The sequence below is a fragment of the Pollicipes pollicipes genome, unplaced genomic scaffold (genome assembly GCF_011947565.3).
Source record: "Pollicipes pollicipes isolate AB1234 unplaced genomic scaffold, Ppol_2.1 Scaffold_5724;HRSCAF=6776_pilon_pilon_pilon, whole genome shotgun sequence".
NCBI lineage: Eukaryota > Metazoa > Arthropoda > Thecostraca > Pollicipedomorpha > Pollicipedidae > Pollicipes > Pollicipes pollicipes.
This window is the reverse complement of record NW_023596746.1, coordinates 14,152,523-14,173,626: the sequence shown is the minus strand read 5'-3', so window position 1 is coordinate 14,173,626 and position 21,104 is coordinate 14,152,523. Positions and strand designations below refer to the sequence as shown.

At 59.0% G+C, this 21,104-nt stretch overlaps 1 protein-coding gene across 1 annotated transcript in view; it reads left to right on the top strand.

Annotated features, from left to right (window-relative positions):
* Nucleotides 1-20,431, top strand: part of LOC119102698 (uncharacterized) — a 68,469-nt gene extending 48,038 nt beyond the window's left edge. The window contains exons 9-19 of the mRNA XM_037226156.1: nucleotides 2,523-2,550; nucleotides 4,470-4,541; nucleotides 7,287-7,473; nucleotides 9,420-9,521; nucleotides 10,923-10,996; nucleotides 15,740-15,819; nucleotides 15,874-15,934; nucleotides 16,685-16,829; nucleotides 17,343-17,503; nucleotides 19,604-19,702; nucleotides 20,411-20,431. Of these exons, the coding sequence (XP_037082051.1) occupies nucleotides 2,523-2,550; nucleotides 4,470-4,541; nucleotides 7,287-7,473; nucleotides 9,420-9,521; nucleotides 10,923-10,996; nucleotides 15,740-15,819; nucleotides 15,874-15,934; nucleotides 16,685-16,829; nucleotides 17,343-17,503; nucleotides 19,604-19,702; nucleotides 20,411-20,431 (1,030 nt within the window). The remainder of the gene's footprint in view (nucleotides 1-2,522; nucleotides 2,551-4,469; nucleotides 4,542-7,286; nucleotides 7,474-9,419; nucleotides 9,522-10,922; nucleotides 10,997-15,739; nucleotides 15,820-15,873; nucleotides 15,935-16,684; nucleotides 16,830-17,342; nucleotides 17,504-19,603; nucleotides 19,703-20,410) is intronic.
* Nucleotides 20,432-21,104: the final 673 nt, after the last annotated feature.

Below are 21,104 nucleotides of genomic sequence, written 5' to 3'. Positions count from 1 at the left end.
GCGGCTGGGCGCCGCTCAGCCCGGGGCTGGCCCAGGCGACATCGCGCCGCGCTCCGGACCGCGGCACGCAGACCGCGGCACGCGCCGCCGCAGAGGCAGCAGGCCGCCTACGCCCGGGCTGCGACGGCGTGCTGCGCGGAGCGCGCGCCCCGCCCCGCCGTCCAGGCCCGGCGAGCCCGCTGCTGCCGGGTGCTGCGTCACCCGCCCGTTTCAGCACTCTTCAGCGCCAGCTTATCGCTGCCGGACGGCTGGCGGCCGCCTTTCTGCCCGCTAATGCACCTCTGGCATGGCGCGGCCGGCGACAGTCGGCGACGCGGCTCGCTCGCGCCTGCCGCCCCCTATCGGCCGATCAGCTGGCGCTCAAGGTCGACTCGCACTCACGGCGGCGGCGGCGCCGACGACAAGAGCTACCGGAGCCGACGGTGCTGGGCCGTGCCGGCGGTGGGGAGGGCCGTGTACCCAGCAGGATGGCGTCACGCGATTTTCTGTTGGCGAGGTGCCGAGCGGCTCAGTACAGGGTGATGACGTCACTGGGGCCTTTCGGCTCCGCCGCTACCGCGCCGCCGGCTCCGTCGCCACACCGCGACGGAAATGCCGCACACGGCGCAGCACACGTCGTTAAGTGTTTCAGATGTTGAATGAAGCGTGTAGCAATGCTGTAATGCTTCTCTCAGCGTTTGTAATTTCTCGCCAGTGAGGTATGCCACGGAGCTGTGACATGACGGCGTATGTGATTCCTGGCGGCGGAGGTTGGCTTCGCGCGAGCTTGGACTGGCGAGCGGCCGGCTTGGCCTGGCTCGCCGGCGTCGATTCATTCGCTAGCGGCGGGGCTGCTGCGCTGGCGGCGATGTTTGGCGCCTCGGCGACGGGACTGGGAGCCGCGACGGCCGCGGCTGGTGCGCCGGCCGCGGCTGGTGCGCCGGCCGCGGCTGGTGCGACAGCCGCAGCTGGTGCGACGGCCGCGGCTGGTGCGCCGGCCGCGGCTGGTGCGACGGCCGCGGCGGGTGCGACGGCGCGAGCGGAAGTTGTCCGGTGCTGGCGAGCTCGACGGAGCGGTTTTTGGTCAGCCAGTGGGCTCAGCTGCCTGCTCTCCCACAGAATGCTGCGTCGTCGTTTTGGATGTCGCCGCTTGGGGTGCCTGGCATGAGGTGTGCCGACTGTAGCCGAGTCCCTGGCGTCGGCTTAGAGCTGTTTGAGAACTTCGTGTTGGAAGTCTAGGGCTGAGGAGAAGCGAGCCGCAGCGGCTTCCGTTCTCACTGTTCCGGACCAAAAGCGGAGGGGCGGGCCGCGGGCCTGCAGTGTAGGTCAAGTTTGTTATGAAGCCACACCGAGGCCACTTTTTGATAAGATAACATCTGTCAACATCGCCGGGATAAATCCCAGAGAGAGCGACCATTCACTCCAAAGTTGACGGCGGCGTAGCTGAGATGACAAACCAACAGGCGAGCAGGTGTTCCGTGCGGATTTTTTCGCAACGCGCAGGGCCGTGTGCAGCACCTGCTGAGAGAATGATCCAGTGACGTCACGCAAACGTTGGGCGGATGGTGCGCTAACATCGCCGGACGATTCTACCCTCCTTACACGGTTTCGCCTCTACCGTGTCCTTCCGGGATCAGGCTCTGTCCCCGCCGTCAGCTCGGGGGGCGGCAACGGAGGCGGCAGCGCGCGGCGCCTGTTCAGCGGGCAGCGCGTGCTGCGCCGGCGCGGCTCGCGGGAGCCGCGGAGCTCTGATCTCCGGTACTGAGCTACCAACGGCTCTGATAGCACGGCCGTGTGACGTCGTCGGCTGTAGGCGGGGCGGCACGCTGGCGGGTGGGTCCTTGTGTGCGGCGAGGTTGGTGATCCCCGGCCATGGCAGAGGGGGAGGGCGAGGGGCGCGCGGCTACCCTACAGGCCTGCAGGGCTGGTCAGTCAGGTGCTGGCAGGGACATGGGAAACAGGCGACCAGGGTTGCTGTTGCCCCTCCCCCACCCCCAGCTTGTGGAAGTGAAACGTAAAACCATGTTATGGTGCATGACATAACTGGCTGAAGACGTGCACTCCCCCATGCTTTTGACGTCTTCTGTGCCCCAGGCGCCTGTGCTGGTCGTCTGTGCCAGTCGTCTGTGCTGGTCGTCTGTGCTGGCTGTCTGTGTCGGTCGGCTGTGCTGGTGGTCGCCGGTGCCGGTCGTCTGCACTGGTCGCCTGTGCCGGTTGTCTGCGCTGGTTGTCTGTGCCAGTTGTCTGTGCCGGTCGTCTGTGCCGGTCGTCTGTGCGGGTCGCCTGTGCCGGTTATCTGTGCCGGTTATCTGTGCCGGTTGTCTGTGCCGGTCGTCTGTGCCGGTCGTCTGTGCTGGTCGCCTGTGCCGGTCGTCTACGCCGGTCGTCTGTGCTGGTCGCCTGTGCCGGTCGTCTGTGCCGGTCGTCTGTGTCGGTCGCCTGTGCCGGTCGTCTGTGCCGGTCGTCTGTGCTGGTCGCCTGTGCCGGTGCTGTGTCGGCGGGCGGGTCAGGACCCGCAGACTGATCGTCAGTTTCTGTTTCAGGGAGCGGCAGTCGGGTAACGTCACCCTGGTGAGTGTTGCCGGGCCGCGGCCTCCCGCGCAGCCGGTGTGTGCGGCACGCATCGACGCTGGGGTCACACACGCACGGACTCGCTAGTCACGCTGGGGCGGGGCTGAGGCTGCAGCGGCGCCAGCGGCCGCCCTCAGCGAAAGCTCCGGGAAGTCTTGCGTGCTTGCCGGCGGGCTGGCGCTCAGGAACAAAGGCCCGAACCGGTGTAGCCGTTCACGCCAACTCTGTTATGACTGTTATGCCGTTGAACATTCGCTGACCACGCGTGCGAATGCTGCGTCGCAGTAAGGCCTCGCGCCGTTTAAGGCCGAATTGCGGCCGTTGGTCGTATTGTGCCATGAAACACGTGCCGAACGGGTGGGACAAACGAGCCATTGCACGCGGCGCGTTTGTTAACCGAGGACAGCGGAGCACAGATCTGAATGGCATGCCGCCACCGCGCCTCGGGGTACGTACACGGCGGTAACAGCGTTATGACCATCGATCTCGAACAGTTCAAGGGTGTAATGTTGTCAGTTTCAATGTTTTCCTTGGAATGCCGCACGGCCGAGGGTCGGTGCCGACGACACTGTCCGAGTTGGCCGGTGCCCGGTGACTGCGCCGGTTCCGTGTCCGCCGAGGGCGCACGGGCGCAGCTGGCGGTGTTTGTAATCACGAGCGTACCTGGCCGGGGACCCACCGGAGCGAGTTCACGTCGTATCGGGCGCTGCGTCTGTGGTGAAAATAGCATCGAAGAATGTGTTCATCATTCCGGAGCTGGTTTTGCGTGCGCTGGTTTTACCCCGCGCGGTTGTATGTGGCCTAATCCCAAACCATTTCTGTACTTGAGTTTGTTCATTAGGCTTGCATTAAATATTTGACTTGCATTTCGACTATTCATAATCAGCCACCTGGCGGCGACACACCGCATAGAAATAGCCTGAGGGCTTTGATGCATTGGCTCAGGGTTTCAGGCTATCAGCCGCGGAAGGTCACAAGATTCGTTGGGGTGCGAGAGCTAGGCTTACGAGGCATGTATTAAGTGTCCGCTTTTGTAGTGGCTTCAAGTGACATCGGCTGATTTGGCTTTAAATTGGAGTCATCTAGACATATTTCGCGAAGCAAAGGCCGCAAATAGACAAGAACAAGTTGTGCACGGCTCTAATGGAAAGAGAAGCAGAATTGGCCCCCAGAATGCAATGAACGCCTAGTCACCAGCCGTATTTTGACACTGGAGGATTTCAGTTTGTAATTCCAAGACAAATTACCATCAATGGTTTCCTCGTAAAAGCGGCAGCCTATCGCAGCCGCGCGTTTGTCCGGCCTGTCTTTTGCCCCAAGCTGCCTCGATACGAATAAGCCGTGTTGCTGTGCGCTTTCGGGCTTAGACGTATTGAGCGATGCGGGTGAGAGTGGTGGTGGGTCAGTGGTCCGTCGCAGAGAGGCATGTTGCGCAGATTGTGACTCACCCACAAAAATAGGCTGAAGAAGCGGCCGGTTTACCTCAGGCGCCTGGCCAAATAGTCCTGAGGAATCTGTAGCGCTTGCACGCGCCCCTCTTTGGGCATCGGTCCCGGCTTTCCTAGAGGACCGTAGTCGGAGTATGCAGCTGGATCTTTATCTAGGAATCGGACCAGCCGTCTGCCTTCCACGCAACGCCCACCAGCACGTCTTGCGTCCATTCTTGTTTTGGCTGCTGAGCGGGCGTCATGTCTCAAAACAGTTGCAGCTCGATATATATCCACCGACACATCTCCACGGGACTGGGTGCCAGCGGCTCCTTTTATCAACTTTCTGCCTGCCGCGTGTGCATCTCTGTGTGTGTGTGTGTGTGTGTGTGCGCGCGCGCGCTCTGGCCGCCGCGCGCCCGGTTACCGAGGTCAGCTCGAGCGGCTGACGTCACCACGACCGACTCTGACGTCAGCACGCCCCCGTTCCAGCTGCTGAAGGCGGCCATGCCGGTCACTTGGTCGCTGATGACCGAGAGGTTCTCCGGCGACATTTTGGTGGTGGTGAGTAGCCCCTAGCAGAGCGGTTTGCCGTTGCTTGACATACGGTTGATATGGGAGAAGCGGTCTCAATTTATAAGTATGCATGCTCGCAGAGTTGTACGTGCAACGTGTCATGCCACCGCTGGTAACTAATCACTGCGATTGGTGCTATTCTGGATGACATCCCAGTATCGATGAAGAGCATCTGTTGTAGTTGACGTAGATTTGTCTTCGATCGTAGCTCACTTGGAGCACTGGCGCCAAAGGTTAGCTTTCGAGGCTGCCACAAGACCGTCAAACACGTTAGAGTTTGTGTCTAACAGCATCCGTCTTCGTGTGCACTCGCTAGCCAAAGCACCGTCTCGGCTGTTTTGTTAGTCTGCGTTTTGTTGCTTTGTTGTGGGCGCCGCCGGTCATGATGATAAGTTTAGATCAGATCAGATCAGATCAGATCAGACTGGATCAAACGCCATCGGATCGGACAGAATAGAACGGAGTCATGATGTGGCGAACCAATACAAGACGTTCGGGACCAATTTGGATGAAATGATGATTCGAAAAAAACTTTGGAACACTGCTGGGATGCCTTCCCATTTTTGGTGGTAGCATTTGAGCGGCGCTAGATCGGAGTCGGGGTGATATGCTGGGTGACTTCAGCGGATAAGCTAGCGTCGTGCCTTGATTCCTGCCGACTGTCGGCTCGCCCCGGCCAGCCGGCGCTCGGTGCGGTGAGACCGAAAGCAGGCTGGACTTGATTGGGAGCGTCGCTCAATTACTCCGAGGCTGGAGCGTCGCGGCCTTGATCTTCTCGCTAATTCAGTAAGGTTGTTCTGTGATTTACGTTTCCGTCCTAGTTCCGAGATATCTACGTCCAGATATCTTGATCCGTGCCATATCGCTGAGGACGGCTGCCACGACCTCTGAAATTCGTGCACGCCAGTGTCGCCAATCCGGCGGCGCGGCTGCGTTTGATGATGGTCACCACCAGCCGCCTGAAGATGGTCTGCCTCGTTTGTGGAGCTGAGGAGGTCCTGGCATGGGCCTCAATGCTCCTGGTAATCCAATGAACGCTTAGCATGCTGGACTACTATTTGAACTTCAGAAACGGTGTGAAAACGCTGCCCGAAGAATTAGCCTCAGATTGTGTAGCTGGCTGTGTGTAGCTGATTTGTTCGCTATCCCCTGGTGTTCTGGAGCGCGGCTCCTCCACGGGTCGAGCGCAGTCACGGCTCACTCCATCAGGGTGACACTCTCCTTCACGCTGCCGACGACGTGACGCCAACCCGTACTACCCCTCCACGTGCACCCTGTCGACCCCGGCTCAGGGCGGTGGCAAGCCGGGGCCGAGTGCGCTCGCGCCGCCGCGGCCTGACCGGCAGCGGGCGGCTCCGAGGCATCGAGGCCCCGAGGCCGTGCGTGGTGACCGAGCGCCGGGCCACACCGTGGCCCCCGGCCGGGGCGGAATGTCACGGTCGGGACCGAAATGGCCGCGCCCCCGCCTGGCGCCGTCCGCCCCCCGGCTAAACAGAGGCACGGTGGGCGGATGGCACGCGGCCGCCGCCACGTGCTGGCCAATCTAAATTTGGCGTCATGTTTCAGATATTCTGAGCGGCGGCGGCTGTCGCCGGCGGCCGGCGGACGGGGGCCAGCGGCCCGCGCCCGATGGCGCCGGGGGTGGGCCGCGCGCCGCCTCCAGGGCGGCGGCCACCCCTGAGCCCGTCAGCCGGTCGGCGCGTCGTTTGGGAAGACTCTCAGGGTGGGAACTCCCGGGGTGGGGGGCGGGGGAACGACCTTTGCTCCGTGGCGTGGCGACGTTTGTGGCGCAGTGTTCGGGCGCTGCGCTGCGCTGCGCCGGTCGGTCTGTGCTGTCCCGACCGCCAGCGCTATTCAGGCCATTGCTGATTGCGGGGCGGCGCTCTGAGCTCTTAGACTGGCTGCCGTCATCCCTTTAAAGGAGCCGAGCGGCCAGGCACTCTCAGCCCGGTCCGCGATTAGCGACGGTGGGAGCCGTGCACTGCATCCAGCCGTCCGGCTCCGGCCGCAGCTGCACCGAGAGCGCTCGAGTGGCCCGGCCGCGGCCCGCTCTGCACCGTAGCGGGCAGGCTGGGCCGCGGCGACAGCGGACGCCACCGAGTGGCCGGCGAGACGCTCAGCTCGCAGGGCCCTGTGGAGTCGCAGAGCCGGCGCAGGCTGGGGGCGAGTGACCCCGAGTTTGCCGCGGGAACGTTACCCCCGGCTTACGGGCCTGACGATGAAATCCTGCGCCGATGCCGCGCCTGCTCTGTGACGAGGACAGTGTCGTGCGCAGACTCGGACGAACGGAACTGGTCGCCGCCGGAGTCGGTCGGGAGGTCACTGCTGCGTTTGCTAACAGGCTTCACGGACGCTATCTGAGCTGTGTCCACCGTCTGTGGACGGACGCTCCGCCGACGCCGCAGCCGACACGGCCGTGCGGTTTGGTCGGGTCGATCCGCCTGACGCCGATGGCTACCATCGCCCAGCCGCCCGCAGCCTCGGACGTGCACACCGCTAATGCGCCCTGCGCAGTATGTCCCAACGTGCGCAGGTGTCCATCGGCCCTTATCGCTGCGTTTGCGTCTGCATGCGACGCGTCCGAGCTGGCTCGGCGCATGGCGGTACCGGGCGCCGCCATGTACGTCCCTGTGTGTGCGTGTGCTTGCCGCGTGGGTGGCCCAGGATGATGCAATACTGCAGCGGCGGCGGGCGCGCGGGCGGCGGGAGCTGAGCGCGTCGTCTCTCGCGCAGACCGAGTTTCCCGTGGTGAACGACAGCCTCGACAAGTCTGTGTCACTGAAGGTGAAGTTGACCCGCCTGCCGGACTCGTTCAACGACCTCGTCATCTTCGCGGTGGGCTACTCGAGCGGGCCGCCGGTGGCGTACATCCGCTCCCTGGCCGCCCATCGGCTCAACATCGGGCTGCACTCGGCGTCAGGTCAGTGAGGATGGCAGATGGGTCAGGTCTCAGGTCAGTGGGAGGGGAGAAACGGGTCAGATCTCAGGTCAGTGGGGAGGGGAGAGACAGGCCAGGTTTTAGGTCAGTGGGGAGGGGAGACGGGTCAGGTCTCAGGTCAGTGGGGAGGGGAGAGACGAGTCAGGTTTCAGGTCAGCGGGAGGGGAGAGACGGGTCAGGTTCCAGGTCAGTGGGGAGGGGAGACGGGTCAGGTCTCAGGTTAGTGGGGAGGGGAGACGGGTCAGGTCTCAGGTCAGTGAGGAGGAGAGACGGGTCAGGTCTCAGGTCATTAGGGAGGGGAAATAGATCAGGTCTCAGGTCAGTGGGGAGGAGGGAGACGGGTCAGGTCTCATGTCACTGAGGGGAGAGACGGGTCAGGTCTCAGGTCAGTGGGGAGGTGAGAGACGGGTGAGGTCCCAGGCCTGTCACCTGAGGCTGTGTGAGGTCAAAAGTCAGTCGGCTCCGCCTGGACGACGAGCCGGGTCACCAGGCAGGTCACGTCAGGCCGGCAGACTGACCGCGCCGGGGCCGCGTGTGTCGCGCGCCCCAGCGCGGCGCCGGCCCGGCCGCCGGCTCCGGTCTAGCTGCCGGGCGGATCCTGGAATGCAGCCCGTCCAGGAAGCTGGCGACGGCCGGCGGCGTTCACATTCCACGGCAGGTCGACTGCAGCGCGCCGGCCGCCCGGCTCGCCGCTGAATGGACGCGTCGGTCGCTGCTGGCAACAGCGCCGTGCCGTGCCGCCCGGCTCGACGAGGCACGGGCACGGGCGCTGCCGGAGCGGGACGAGACAGGACGGGGCACACGTTCAGGGCGCCGTAGACGCTGGTTGGGATCGCGTTGGTTTCGGCGGGGAAGGCTGCTTGTGCAGAGAGGTAGCCGGGCTTTTATGGCGTCAGTATGTCGAAGCGGCGCTGGGTGGATGTGGAGTAGCGGCTTTGCGAGCGGGGAGTCAGGGGCACTAATGTGACTGCTGACCCACATTTGAGCCCGCCACGTGTGTGATGTAGTCCTTACCGTCGGTGAGTAGGTGTAGTGGATGCTAACTATGCAGGGCTAGTTTGCTCTATAGGGAGGAAATAAACTAACCCCCTCTACCCCTGCTGCATTGGCCTTCGGGCAGCGATCGCACAGCGGTCGGGCGTCCCTGATGGGGCAGTTTTGTACAGAAGTTTTGAGAGGGGTGGGCACAGAAAATTGGTAAACCTCAGCTGCATAGTACAGACTATGTTTTCTCCCTGAATTTGATCAAATTTCTTCTCAAAGTTGGGTGGGTGGTGGGCGTAGAGTCCCATCTACTGACAAGCAAACTACACCTCTGGTCCCAAATCAAATATATCGTGGTCGGTGCAAGGCTAGGTGGGTGTCACATTACCCTTGCATATGAGGCGAGAAAGATTCATCTTGGCTGGTAGGTAGGTGCTATAACTGATATGTGCCAGACGTTCTTGGCCATAATAAAGTGGCTTGCATGACATTTCAACCATAAATTTGTTGTGATGCGCCCTGGGTGATTATGCGACGGGTGCACAGTATTGTAAGCATTGTTTGTAATACCGTTGATAGAGGCTGACACCTTTGGAATAAAACTGTCAATATAAACAGCTTTCTGCCAGCTCAATAGCCTTAAATGGCGCAACAGGTGTGAGCATGCGTTTACAAAGCGAGCACTCACTTGGGAAGTTCGAAACTTTCAGAATCACAAGCTGCCAGTCTTCAATGGTTTTGGCAATCACTGAGGCCAGCTAGCTCATGGTATTTACTGCCAAGTACTGCTAAAGAAATGCCCTTTGGTACCAGCGGTGTACACAGCGCAAATGCATCTTTTTGTTTCACTTCGTAGATATTTTTGTTCTCTCTCCTCAAGAGCCAAGACCAAATATGAAATACCGGTCGGTGCGCATTCAATTCATACCTCCGTGTAATTTCAGGTGGTTTCATGGACCAGGCACGAACCTCAAAAGGTACCCGGAGGGCGTCCAAAAAGAGCTCACCAGGCAGCAAGCGGGACATGCGACGGCCAGAGGCAACCGGTGCGTACTGCGTCTGCCTGCATGCGGCCTGCAGGGCAAATGGCGCTCACGTCCTGCTGGAACAGCGCTCCGTGCACTCGGCCGGGTCCCCTGGGAGCCCAAACGGCACACGTCTCATAGATACGATCGGCGCGGGCGCGGCCCGCTGCAGGAGGATGAAGGGAGGGAGGCAGGCGCCGCTGACCGGCCAGCTGTAGCACGCGGCGCGCCGGCGCGCTCGGCCGGCGGCGCAGTTAACGACCAGGCCGCGCGCGCGCAGGAGAGGCGGGCGGCGTTTCACACGGCTCGCGCGGGCGAACGCCGCTACACGCCGCGCCCCTCGGCCGCCGGCCGGTCGTCAAGAGGTGTCGGGAGGGAGCGGGGCGCGCGTAGCACGGATCGGACCGGCGCTGCGAGTGCGCACCGGCCCTGCAGCACGCGGCCGTGTTCCGAGGCTGAGCCGGCTGTGTATTGATACGGGTACGGCGGATGTTTTGGCCGCGAACGCCGGCGTGACGTGGCGGTTGTCGCCATGGAAACGGACGCGCGTGGGCCTTGGCACTCGCAAAGCCTCGGTGGTCTCGGAACCTGTCGTGTCGTACGGACGACGTGGGGAGTATGGCGCTTGCGACAGTTGGCATTGGCGGAGTCATATATGGCTATGACGTTGGCCATGTCGTCATTGACCGTTCAGGAGCCGGGGGATTAAGATGGTATCAAGGGCAGGAGTAAAAATCACTCACGATAAGCGCCTTTGCAGGGCGCCTGCACGCTCTAGCGTCCGTCGTCGCCCAAGTGATCGCCACGGAGAGCGGCGGCTATCGCCACGTTGACACTTGACTGACGACTTCCTGTGAGGGTGTGAGAGCGCGGGGGGACGTGACGGGAGATAGAACGGTTATATATATATATATATATATATATATATATATATATATATATATATATATATGTGTGTGTGTGTGTGTGAATATGTGTGTGTATGTATATATAGTTGCAGAGGGTTTGTAGAGGCATCTAGTCAGCCAGAAGGCGTTTAACGTCCCGGGGTAGATGCGCTGCTGTCGCCGCCGCCGCCATCGCCACCGCCTTCGCCGTACGTGGCGGTGCGTGGTGCCGGGCGGTCACGGCCGAGCGAGCTGCGCTGTGACGTCGCACACGGCGTGACGTCGCCACTGACCGGCCGGACGCGAGCCGAGCGGGCTGCGCTATAAACAGCGCGCACGCTGCCCTCTGATGGGACGGTGGGGACATTGGCGACGATGGGTGACCGTTCCGCGCGCCCTGAAGGCCCGGAGAAAGTTTGCGATCGCTGCGGATGAGCAGGTTGATCCATTGGGGCATTGGTTTGTCTGGTTGTGCCGTGCCAGCACTTCTGACCGTTCAGGAGCAGCGATGACCCGCGTGTCGGCGCTCCGGCAGGCTGGCGCGCGGGCGCCGCGTCAGGCGTGCTGCGTCGCGCGCTCTCCGTCACCTGCGAGCTGGGCCGGCTCGTGGTGGCCGTGCCGGCCGAGCGGGCCGACGAGCGGCGCGTGCGCGCCCTCCGGCTGGCCGACCCCACCTGCCGCTCGTTCCGCAACTCGTCCCACCTGGTCATCAGCCAGCCGCTCGACGACTGCGAGACGCGGCGGCGCGTCGTCGACGGCAAGGCGGTCTACCTGAACACGGTACGGACGCGTGGGACGGCGGAGGTGGGACGGGGTGGTGGCGCTGTTGTGTCGGCAGCGGGGTGGTGGTAGGGTGGGATACGGCGGTCACGATGTTGTAGGAGTACGGCTGACCAGCTGGATTTTGTAGATACGCTAGTTATCGTTGTGTTGCGTGTACTTTTTACAAGTAAACACGGGCCTGCTGCTTACCGGATATCGCTTTGTTGCTTGGAGTGTCCTGTCGGTACGCACTAGTACCCGGTAATTTCGTGTCGTGAGTGACGGCCGGATGTGGGAATCCCTGTTCGTGTTCGTGGCTTTTATGTAAAATTGTGAGTTTATTTCCCGTTGACACCGCCTACTCTAAAAGTGTCGTGTTACAACGTGCGATTCATCCTGCTGATATGTCGCTTCCTTTTGTCTTTGTTCACACTGCTGAGGCAACGGTGGTGCTGATGGCCTTTATTGTACCACTTCCACGAAGGCCCTGTTACTTCGAAATGCCATTAAAAACAGGTTTTAAGTGTATGCTGACTAGTACAGTCGTGAGCCGTCCTAAAGTACGGCCGTCCGGCTTCTGGAGTGGATCACACATTGGGTGCTCTTCCACTAAAATTTAAAATGTTGCCGTGCCGAAACGGGCTCAATGAACTCAGTCAAGCGGAAGCTATGGAAGCAAGATCCTGATGTCCTCGCACGTCGCCGAACCGGTTTATTGGCGTCACTTTGACGCTCGTTTTGTTGCGACTTACCCGGTTGCGTTGGTACTGGGAGGACGTGGTGCGCTTGCGCCGCGTTTTTTCCCTGGCACTCAGCTGGTTGGGGCTGATTGGTCGTCACAAGTACGGCGGCGGCGGCCGGTCCAGATCGGCTGATGTCGGCGGGCCCCACCGACCCGTCTCGCCCCGGACCACCACGCAGTGGACGGGGCCGGCCTCACGGCCCTCGGGCAGGCTCCTGTACCGCAGGCCGGGCTCGCGTACCGCAGGCCGGAGCGCTGTAGCGCAGGCCCGGCTCGCGTACCGCAGGCCCGGCTCGTGTACTACAGTCCGGAGCGCTGTACCGCGGGCCCGGCTCGTGCACCGCAGGCCGTAGCGCTGTAGCGCAGGCCCGGCTGTACCGCAGGTGTACGGTCAGCTGGCCCGGCATGTTGCACATTGTCATAACTATTAGCACATGCACTGTGGATGGTAATAACAGAGGCAGTTGGAAGGCGACGCTTTTCGGCGTAATGGCTGTCGGAGGATTTATGGCCCCGAGCTAATAGCTAGTTATGTTTTGCTGGTGTAACGTGAGTTTATTTATTTATATGTTTATTTATTTCATCGCCAACGAAGCGGCACTCCACGAACAGGTGAATTCGTGTAATTAAAACACAATAAATACCGATACACAGTAGTATGAGCATAATTTTTGAGGATGACATCTCAGAGCTGAGTAAAAATGCTGCAGAGTTCAAGCAGCCCGATCACTTTAACTCTAAAAATGTAAAAACTGTCACGAAAACTATTCGCGCTAGTGTTGCTCGCCGAGAGTGTTCCCAACGCTTGGCAGTCTGCAAAACAGACCGTTCTGTACGGCTCGCACGCGAGCGCGAGGCACGGCGGGCAGAGTTGGCGCGCGAGTCGATCGAGGCGGCGCAAGCAAGGGGAAGTAGCTTAGCAAGACGGAGGGTCCAGCTTACTTTGGAAGATGTTTCTCAGAAAGAGAAATTCGTACTGTACTGTTCGTGCTGCTAGGGATGGGATTTTGGAAATGAAGCGGAATGATATCATAAGAAAGAGAAGCTGTTGACCCAGAGAAAATGTGAGTAATCAACCAAAGAAGAAGTTTGTGCGGTTTATTATTTGCGCGGTTAAATTTGTCGATCTACGCACACTGTGCGGGCATTAGCCGCCCCCGTCCAGACCATGCTGCAATATTCGTAAACCAATCGCACGTTTGCAAAATACGTAGCCATCACTGCACTTCAGTTAAATTCTGACCAGTTGGTACCGACCTGGAAGGACCTAATAAGAAGGCCAAGTGCTCGACAGCCCCTGCGACCGTGTTAGAGACATGTGCAGTGAAGGTTTGTGTGGTATCCGACGTCACGCTAAGGTCCCTGATGGCGCCACGCATGTTTAAACTCAGCTCTATTGACAGAAATCTTGGTCTGAACGGAAGCACGCCTAACTGTCCTCGTGAATATTTTACATTGTGTAGGACTGAGGGTCAGCCCCCACCCGACCGACCACGCTACCAGATGATCGAGATCATTCTGCAGCTGCAGTCCATCAGATGGGGACGTAATTTTGCGGACAGTTTTTACGCCATCGGCATGCAAAAAACAACCGGATTCAATGACGCACGGAAGATTTTTAATAAACTATGAAAAGGGAGGGTAGCCAAGAGTGATCCTTCCGGGACGCCGGAGGTCGCCAGGTTCCAGTCGGAAGATTTTTCGTTGACGGTAATCTTCTGATCTCTGTCGGACAGATGCGAGGCAAACCATGGCAGTGCACTCAAGTGGTATGATTGCTTTAACTTGTGGATCAGGACCTCATGGTTAACGCTCTGAAAAGCATCCAAGTAATCAGTGTACGTGACATCTGTTTGGTGTCCGTCCGACATGGCCCGTTAAACTGATCTCTAAACGCACGAGTTAGTGCTGCACAAACGCCTAAGGAAAAAAAACCATGCTGATGATGGCACAATACAGGTCAGGCGTGGCGAAGCAGCTCATCAGACGCAGCCCGTTCCAGTATCTTTTCAAAGAGTTGAAGCAAGGATATACTTTGCTGGTTTGACTGCTCCTTTTCGTCGCCTTCATTAAAATTGGTGTGATGTCCTGCTTCCACCTCCCCGGGAAGACACCGGAACTCATCGAGAGGTTTCAAATATTGGTGGGTGAGCGGAGTACCTGACTCGTCCGCGCACTCGATGAATATGTGGGCACCGATAATGTCAGTCCCGCAGGCCTTGCTGGGACCGACCACAGCTATCGCGGATCGCAGGGCCGACTCGGAGACTCGCAGCTGGCTCAGTGCCTCGACTGTTGGGCGATATGGTGCGGAGTGCGCACCAAATCCCACTGCTAGAAGTGGGCCGCCATCTGGCATAGATGATGTGACTGCTCTGATAATGAAATGACGTAAGATATTTGGCTTCCTTTTAGGGCCCTTGCTAACGCTGCCAGAGTTCGCATGACTCAGAAATGGTATTGACGAAGCAATCACGCGATTGGCAGTTGGTGGGTGGGACAGTGGAATATTGGCAGTGGAAAGCGAGCGCTGACTGTTGAGCCGGCTGGACTGTTGGAAGTGGTGGCGGCTCTTTCCCTCAGCACCAGGAATGAACGTGACGGCTAAACTCGTGCTCTTCTGAGAAATGTTGCTCAAAGTTCAAGCGATAGGAGGCGTTACTTGTTCCAGGGTTACGTACTTTTTACTTTGTTTTTTTTTTCGAGACCGAAGTGGCGCCACGTGATGCAGCACCGGCCTGCTGCTGAATAGTGGGTTCCTGCACTCTTTCTCTGAGTTCTGGGCTACCTCCGTCTCAGTGTGCTCTAGGCTATCTCCGTTTCTGTGTGCTCTGGACTATCTCTGTCTTTGTGTTCTGGGCCGTCTCTGTCTCTATGTTCTGGACTTTATGTGTCTCTGTGTTCTGGGCTGTCTCTGTCTCTATGTTCTGGACCATCTCTGTCTCTGTGTTCCGTGCTGTCTCTGTCTCTATGTTCGGGACTATCTCTGTTTCTGTGTTCTGGGCTGTCTCTGTCTCTATGTTCTGGACCATCTCTGTCTCTGTGCTCTGTGCTGTCTGTCTCTATGTTCTGGACTATCTCTGTTTCTGTGTTCTGGGCTGTCTCTGTCTCTATGTTCTGGACTATCTCTGTCTCTGTGTTCTGGGCTGTCTCTGTCTCTATGTTCTGGACTATCTCTGTCTCTGTGTTCTGGGCTGTCTCTGTCTCTGTGTTCTGGGCTGTCTCTGTCTATATGTTCTGGACTATCTCTGTCTCTGTGTTCCGGGTTGTCTGTCTCTAGGAGTAATATTTCGACCGTGAAAGGAAATTTGCGCCCTCTTTAAGCCCGAATAGCGGCGCCGTAGAACGAACTTTAGATGTGGATTCGTGCCGCTGTTTCGTCTCGTCGGTGGTGTGATCTACACTAGTTCAGTTTTCCTCTGTGGACACTGCCACCTCCGGAGATGGTGTCGGTGCTGCGGTGCCCTGTGGCAGTATGCGTCGCCGGCCGGCGTCACGCCCTGCCTGATGGTGGTCAGTGTTCGTGGGTAGGCCGTGTGGCGCCGCGGAGTTGGCACTCCTGTCCGCTGTGATGCCGGCGCGTGCTGACTTCCCCGAGCTGATCTCGTCCCCCGGCGCCGGCCTTTCCGTCGCTGCGGCGAGGGGAGGATCCCTGGCGGCTGGGCGCCGCGCGCTAAGGAGGCTAGCGGGCGCCCTTCGAGACGGATCACGTGCACCGCCAGCCCATGCGCTGCGCGGGCCTGTCTGAGACAGTCTGGGCTCGTTGGGCGTGCCCTGGCACCTGGTGAACAGGTGCGTCCATGCGGCTGTCGGCCGCCGCGTCTGACGCGGCCGGCGCGCTGCCGCAGGTGCACTTCGTGCCGTCGGGCGCGCCGCCGGACGACGAGGACTTCGAGGGCTCCGGCTCCGGCCTAGGCCTGGCTGATCCGTGGGAGGAGACGGCGCCGGAGCCGGACGACGACGGCGGTCTGGTGCCGGTCAGCTGCACCCACCCCGGCTGGACGTCCCCGGAGGTCACCCTCAACCAGAACCGGCGACATCAGGTCAGGCCTCTCGGGCATCAGGTTAGGTGGTCAGGTGGTCATCAGATGGTCCCTAAAACATCAGTGTGGCAGAAATCTAGCTGCTTGCGTGATAGGTAGACTAGTGGCGACTTCGTGTCAGATCTTCAAGCGCGTCAGGCGAAGGTAGGTCTCGTCGGTCTAGAGCTGTTGCTATCCAGTACCTCACACTTTCCAACAGTCACACCTCACCACAGTGCCCACATGCACAACCAACAGCATCCTTGCGTCTTTGAGTCTATGAGCGTATGAATATATAGTGCTGAGGGTGGCATTTTAAAGAAGGTATCAGTTCATATTGCAGATGGAATGTATAGTTTGAATTCCGACGGAACAGATGGCATGTGGTGAAGTGATCGGCCTTCCAGGATGGTTGGATGTTTTTATGCATGTATTGTCCTTGAGGCTTATGAGGATTCTGGGGATTATATTCTGAGAGCATTTGAAGGTTCTTAAGGATTCTGGAAACGTTACTGCCGTGAAATATGCCTCGTTTCAACCAAGTTAAGGCCCGAGGTGAGGTGTTGTTGGCGCAACAAATGCCGTGGATGTGCCTGTCTTGTGGCTGAAGTGATGTAGTTTGAACTTATCAACGTATTTTTGTTTTTCCTTGATCAAAGAAGCTAGCTCCGAAGAATTCTGCATCCGTTTTGAGGCGTCGACTCCGCCACCGTTAGTGAGAAGTGAACTCGTCATCAGCGGCGTTGGCAGTGCACGCCTCTCTGTTTCCAGGAGGAGGTGCTCAGCCCGGACGATGTGGACTCGTCCGTGTACTCGCTGGAGCTATTCTCCGACGAGGTCTTTGCCGCTCCTATTGAGCCAAATGCGCTGGTTCCTGTTATGCATAGCATATATGCACGCGCTACTATTCGTATAGGTAAGGACCCACGCCGGAGTTTTCGTGTGGCTTGTGATGCGTTCGGTTTGCGTTCTCGTGAGGCATGAATGTCGGACGACTTGAAAACTGCGATGGGGTGCAGCAGGGGACATCCTGTTCTGCCATGTGTATGGCAGTGACGTAGGCTCTCCGTACACAGGCTCCGTCTGATTGATGCATTGGGCAGACACTTGTCTGTTTTGTGTGATTCTAAACATAACCGTTTGCTCGGATCATTCTGTACATCGGCTGGGCTCTGTCATGGATTGTCGGTAACTCGCTGGCAATGTCGTAGTATGCCGCCACCACTCCCATTTTTCACCACACGCTTGTACCCATGAGTTAAGATTGTGCCGCCCCCACCCTCTCGCTGCTTGTCGCGCGCCAGTGTGCGGCCATCCCCGGCGCGCGACCGTTGCTGTACTAACCGTTGCCGTCCGATCCAGCCCCCGTCAGTCCGCACCCATCCCTGGCGCGCGGCCGTCGCCGTACTAACCTCGCCGTTCGCTCCAGCCCCGTACCTGCAGCCCGTTGTGGAGGAGTGTTGGGTCAGCAAGGACAGCGACCCAGACACACCGTACAAGTTCCTGATCATCCGCACGGCGTGTCCTGTGGACCGGAGTGTTTCGTTCATGGACGCCACGCCGCCCGACAGCGACGTCTTCAGCTTCCAGGTGAGGCGCGTGCGGGGCTGCCGACGTCATACACGCCGGGGTTTGTGATGTGGTCTCGAACGCGATGTCTTTGAATGCTCGAGGTGAGCTCGGCTGCCGGCGCACCGTACGGCCCCGACGAGCAGCGACACTGCCCCTCAACGCCTCTTTAGACGCAAATGAGGGAAGAGATCTGGGCGGGGCGTGAGGCACCACCAGGGTGTGGCGGGATGCGGAGAGAGAGGGCCAGTCGAGACCGTGCCGTGGCGAGAGGCGAGGAGACCGAATCCGGCCTGGTATGGCAGCGTACCGTGGCGAGAGGCGAGGAGACCGAATTCGGCCTGGTATGGCAGCGTGCCGTGGCGAGAGGCGAGGAGACCGAATTCGGCCTGGTATGGCAGCGTGCCGTGGCGAGAGGCGAGGGGACCGAATCCGGCCTGGTATGGTAGCGTACCGTGACGAGAGGCGAGGAGACCGAATTCGGCCTGGTATGGCAGCGTGCCGTGGCGAGAGGCGAGGGGACCGAATCCGGCCTGGTATGGCAGCGTACCGTGCCGAGAGGCGAGGAGACCAGGCCGGATTCGGCCTGGTATGGCAGCGCGGCATCTGGCTTAGTCTCTGAAGCTTGGAAGTTGCGAGAAGTCCGGATCTGTGCTCGAGCCAGTGCGATTATGCTAGCAGTTGCGTAACCCATTTGGAGAAGGGTCAATTTCTTTGAAAATGTTTCTGAAGAACTAGTTACTTATGTAAGCTTTTAATGCTAGTTACACGAAGTGTGCTTACATTTCAGTGCTTCCGTGTTCTTGAAACGGGTCACTGGTGAAAGGTCCTTCTGCGAATGTGGTGAGCGCGAAGAAACCAATGTGCGGTTAAGAGCGTCGCGTAATGGACCATATTCGCTTGTTTGAGTAAAGATTGTCGGCCGTGGCAATCAGCTCAGCACTCGGTGCCGCCTGCTCTGCCATAATCCAGCGGCGCACACGCAGCGCCACCGGTGGATTTGGTGGGCCGCTCCGGAGCTTTGAAAGTGTCTGGAACGTGGCGTGCTTAGTGAGGAGTGCTCTGTGGAACTGAGTGATCTTCACGATCTGATCGCTTGTTGATAGGCGTGGGACTTCATGACTGGTAACTCATCTTACGCCGACCTGACCACATATTAAATACTGTTCTGCATTATACAAGAACTATGTAATTGTCGTTTCCTTACACGAAGTAGAATGCTCAACTGATAGTGGTGCTGAAAACGCAAAATTTGTACCTTCTGTGTTTTGTTCACGATTAGTCATCGGGTGGTTGATGCTCCCAGTAAACTGTCAATTACGACTGAAAATATTAGGTTGTTTCCGGCTCAACATGGCAGGTTACTGCCATTGAAAAGCGCTGATATTCTCAGCAACGGTACGGTTTTGTGCCGTAATAAATGCGATGCGTTATATATGAGATGCATCATAAAATTCAAACAAGGACCCAACATACTTACTCCTCTGGACCAGTTTCGGCCGCCTTGGTGTATCTCATACCTGTTCGGTATCGTAAGCGACTCATTCGGGGGAATTTTACAACGCGTCCTCGTCTGATTTGTTTCAATATCTAGCAAGTATGGTTGGTTTCAAGGCCAAGACAAGCAGCTGTTAAAAACATGACACCTTGGGTGGGAGCTTGTGAGCACCTTGTGGTACTTTGAGCGTAATAAATGTGTTTAGTGCGGCGTTGCAAGTGGCTGCCGTGGTTTTACGCTGTGCTATCGCGGCCGCCAGGGGCATTTGTGCTCGTTTGATGAAGGAAATAAACGCTTGCAGCTTGATTGCGGCATAAAACCCCGCTGCATTTATATTTATATATATATATATATATATATATATATATATATATATAAATGCAGCGGGGTTTTCACTCAACGTGAGCGTGGAATTGGTTACGCCGGGCCGGGCCGCGTCCGTGGCCCGACGAACATAGGCACATTCGTGTGTTGTATCGCGCACCGCTGCTATGCCAGCTGGAGGCATGCTGTAGCTTCCGCCATGGCCTACATTTGGCGTGTGGCCGGTGTGCGTGCCAGCATGAAGACTGGCGCGTCCGCCGGAAGGGCCTGAACGCAGCTGACCGCCGCCGGGCCGCCAGGTGTCGCGCCAATACCTGGAGCTGGGGCCGTACTACCTGCACTGCCGGCTCGGCGTGTGTGTGCGGCCTAACTACCCGGCCAGTCCACACATCGCCAAGGTGAGGGCGCCCTCGGGCCAACAATTGCCCATACCCATGCGGCGACTGGGCTGCCGAAACAGTCGCGCCACTCCCGGCTGCGATGGAAGCAGAGGTTTATTTGGTGTCCGGTAGATGGCGTTATTGTAGGCGGTCTGGAAGTCAGCTCTTAGGCGGGAAAGTTGCCCGGCTTGGCGTTTTTTCCCCGGGCCGCTCTAGGCGCAGTATCATTGGTATTTGTTCATGGTACTGCGTGAGATGGTGTAGTTGTCGCGTTGCCATCCATCCCCGCGATTGCCAGGTTTCCGCCAAATGGAAGCTGTTGCTGTGACTGGCTGTTTCATGCCGGACTGCGCCGTACCCGTAACGGCGCCCGTGCCGTACCGCACTGCACCCGTGCTCGTGCTCGTGCTCCTACTCATACTCGTACTCATGCTGATGCTCGTACCTGCACCTGCACCCATCTTGTTCCGCATCTGTACCCGTACCGGCACCGCATCCGTTGCCCATACCCATGTCCGTACCAATGGACACACCAATGCCCAAGCATTCCTCTTCATGTGCGTGTACCTGCTTCCGTATTCGTGCCTGTTTCCTGCAGTGCCGGAGTACTCGCACTGCGACAGGCAAGGAATGGGTGGTGGGTGTGATGGGTACGAGCACCCATTGTAACCCAACTCGCGGCGAGGCGTTGCCCGTGTGTGACATGACACGGTGTCGTCTCGCCAGCGCGGCCTGCGTGTGGTCTGACTCGGTGTCGCCTCGCCAGTATGTGATTTGATACGGTGTCGTCTCGCCATTGTGTGATCTGACACGGTGTCGTCTCGCCAGCGTGGCTTGCACGTGGTCTGACACGGTGTTTTGCCTCGCCGGGGTGTGGTCTGACACGGTGTCAGCCTCGCCGGTGTGTGGTCTGACACGGTGTTGTCGCCTCGCCGGTGTGTGGTCTGACGCGGTGTCGCCTCGCCAGTGTGTGGACCGGCGCAAGCACTGCGCGGAGTTCGGCGGCAGCGGCGGCCGGCCCGTGGCGTCCGGGGTGCAGGTGGTGACGCGGGGCCCTCTGCTACCCACCGTCGCCGGTCAGTCCCGCTCGGCATCTGGGGTGCAGGTGGTGACGGGGTGGGGGGGGGGTTGTTACCCACCGTCGCCGGTAAGTCCCACTCGGTGCCCGGGGTTCAGTTGGTGATGCGGGGGGGGGGCCTCTTTGCTATTCACCTTCGACCGGTCAGCCCCGCTCGGCGTCGGCGCCGGCGCTGCCCGCGGCGCGCCATCCCAAATGATCGAATGTACGCAACTTGGGTCGAGGGGCTGGCCTGACCCATGCGCATGCGTTTGTGGTCTGCTCTTTGTCTCTCTCTCTCTCTCTCTCCTCTCTCTCTCTCTCTCTCTCTCTCTCTCTCTCTCTCTCTCTCTTCTCTCTCTC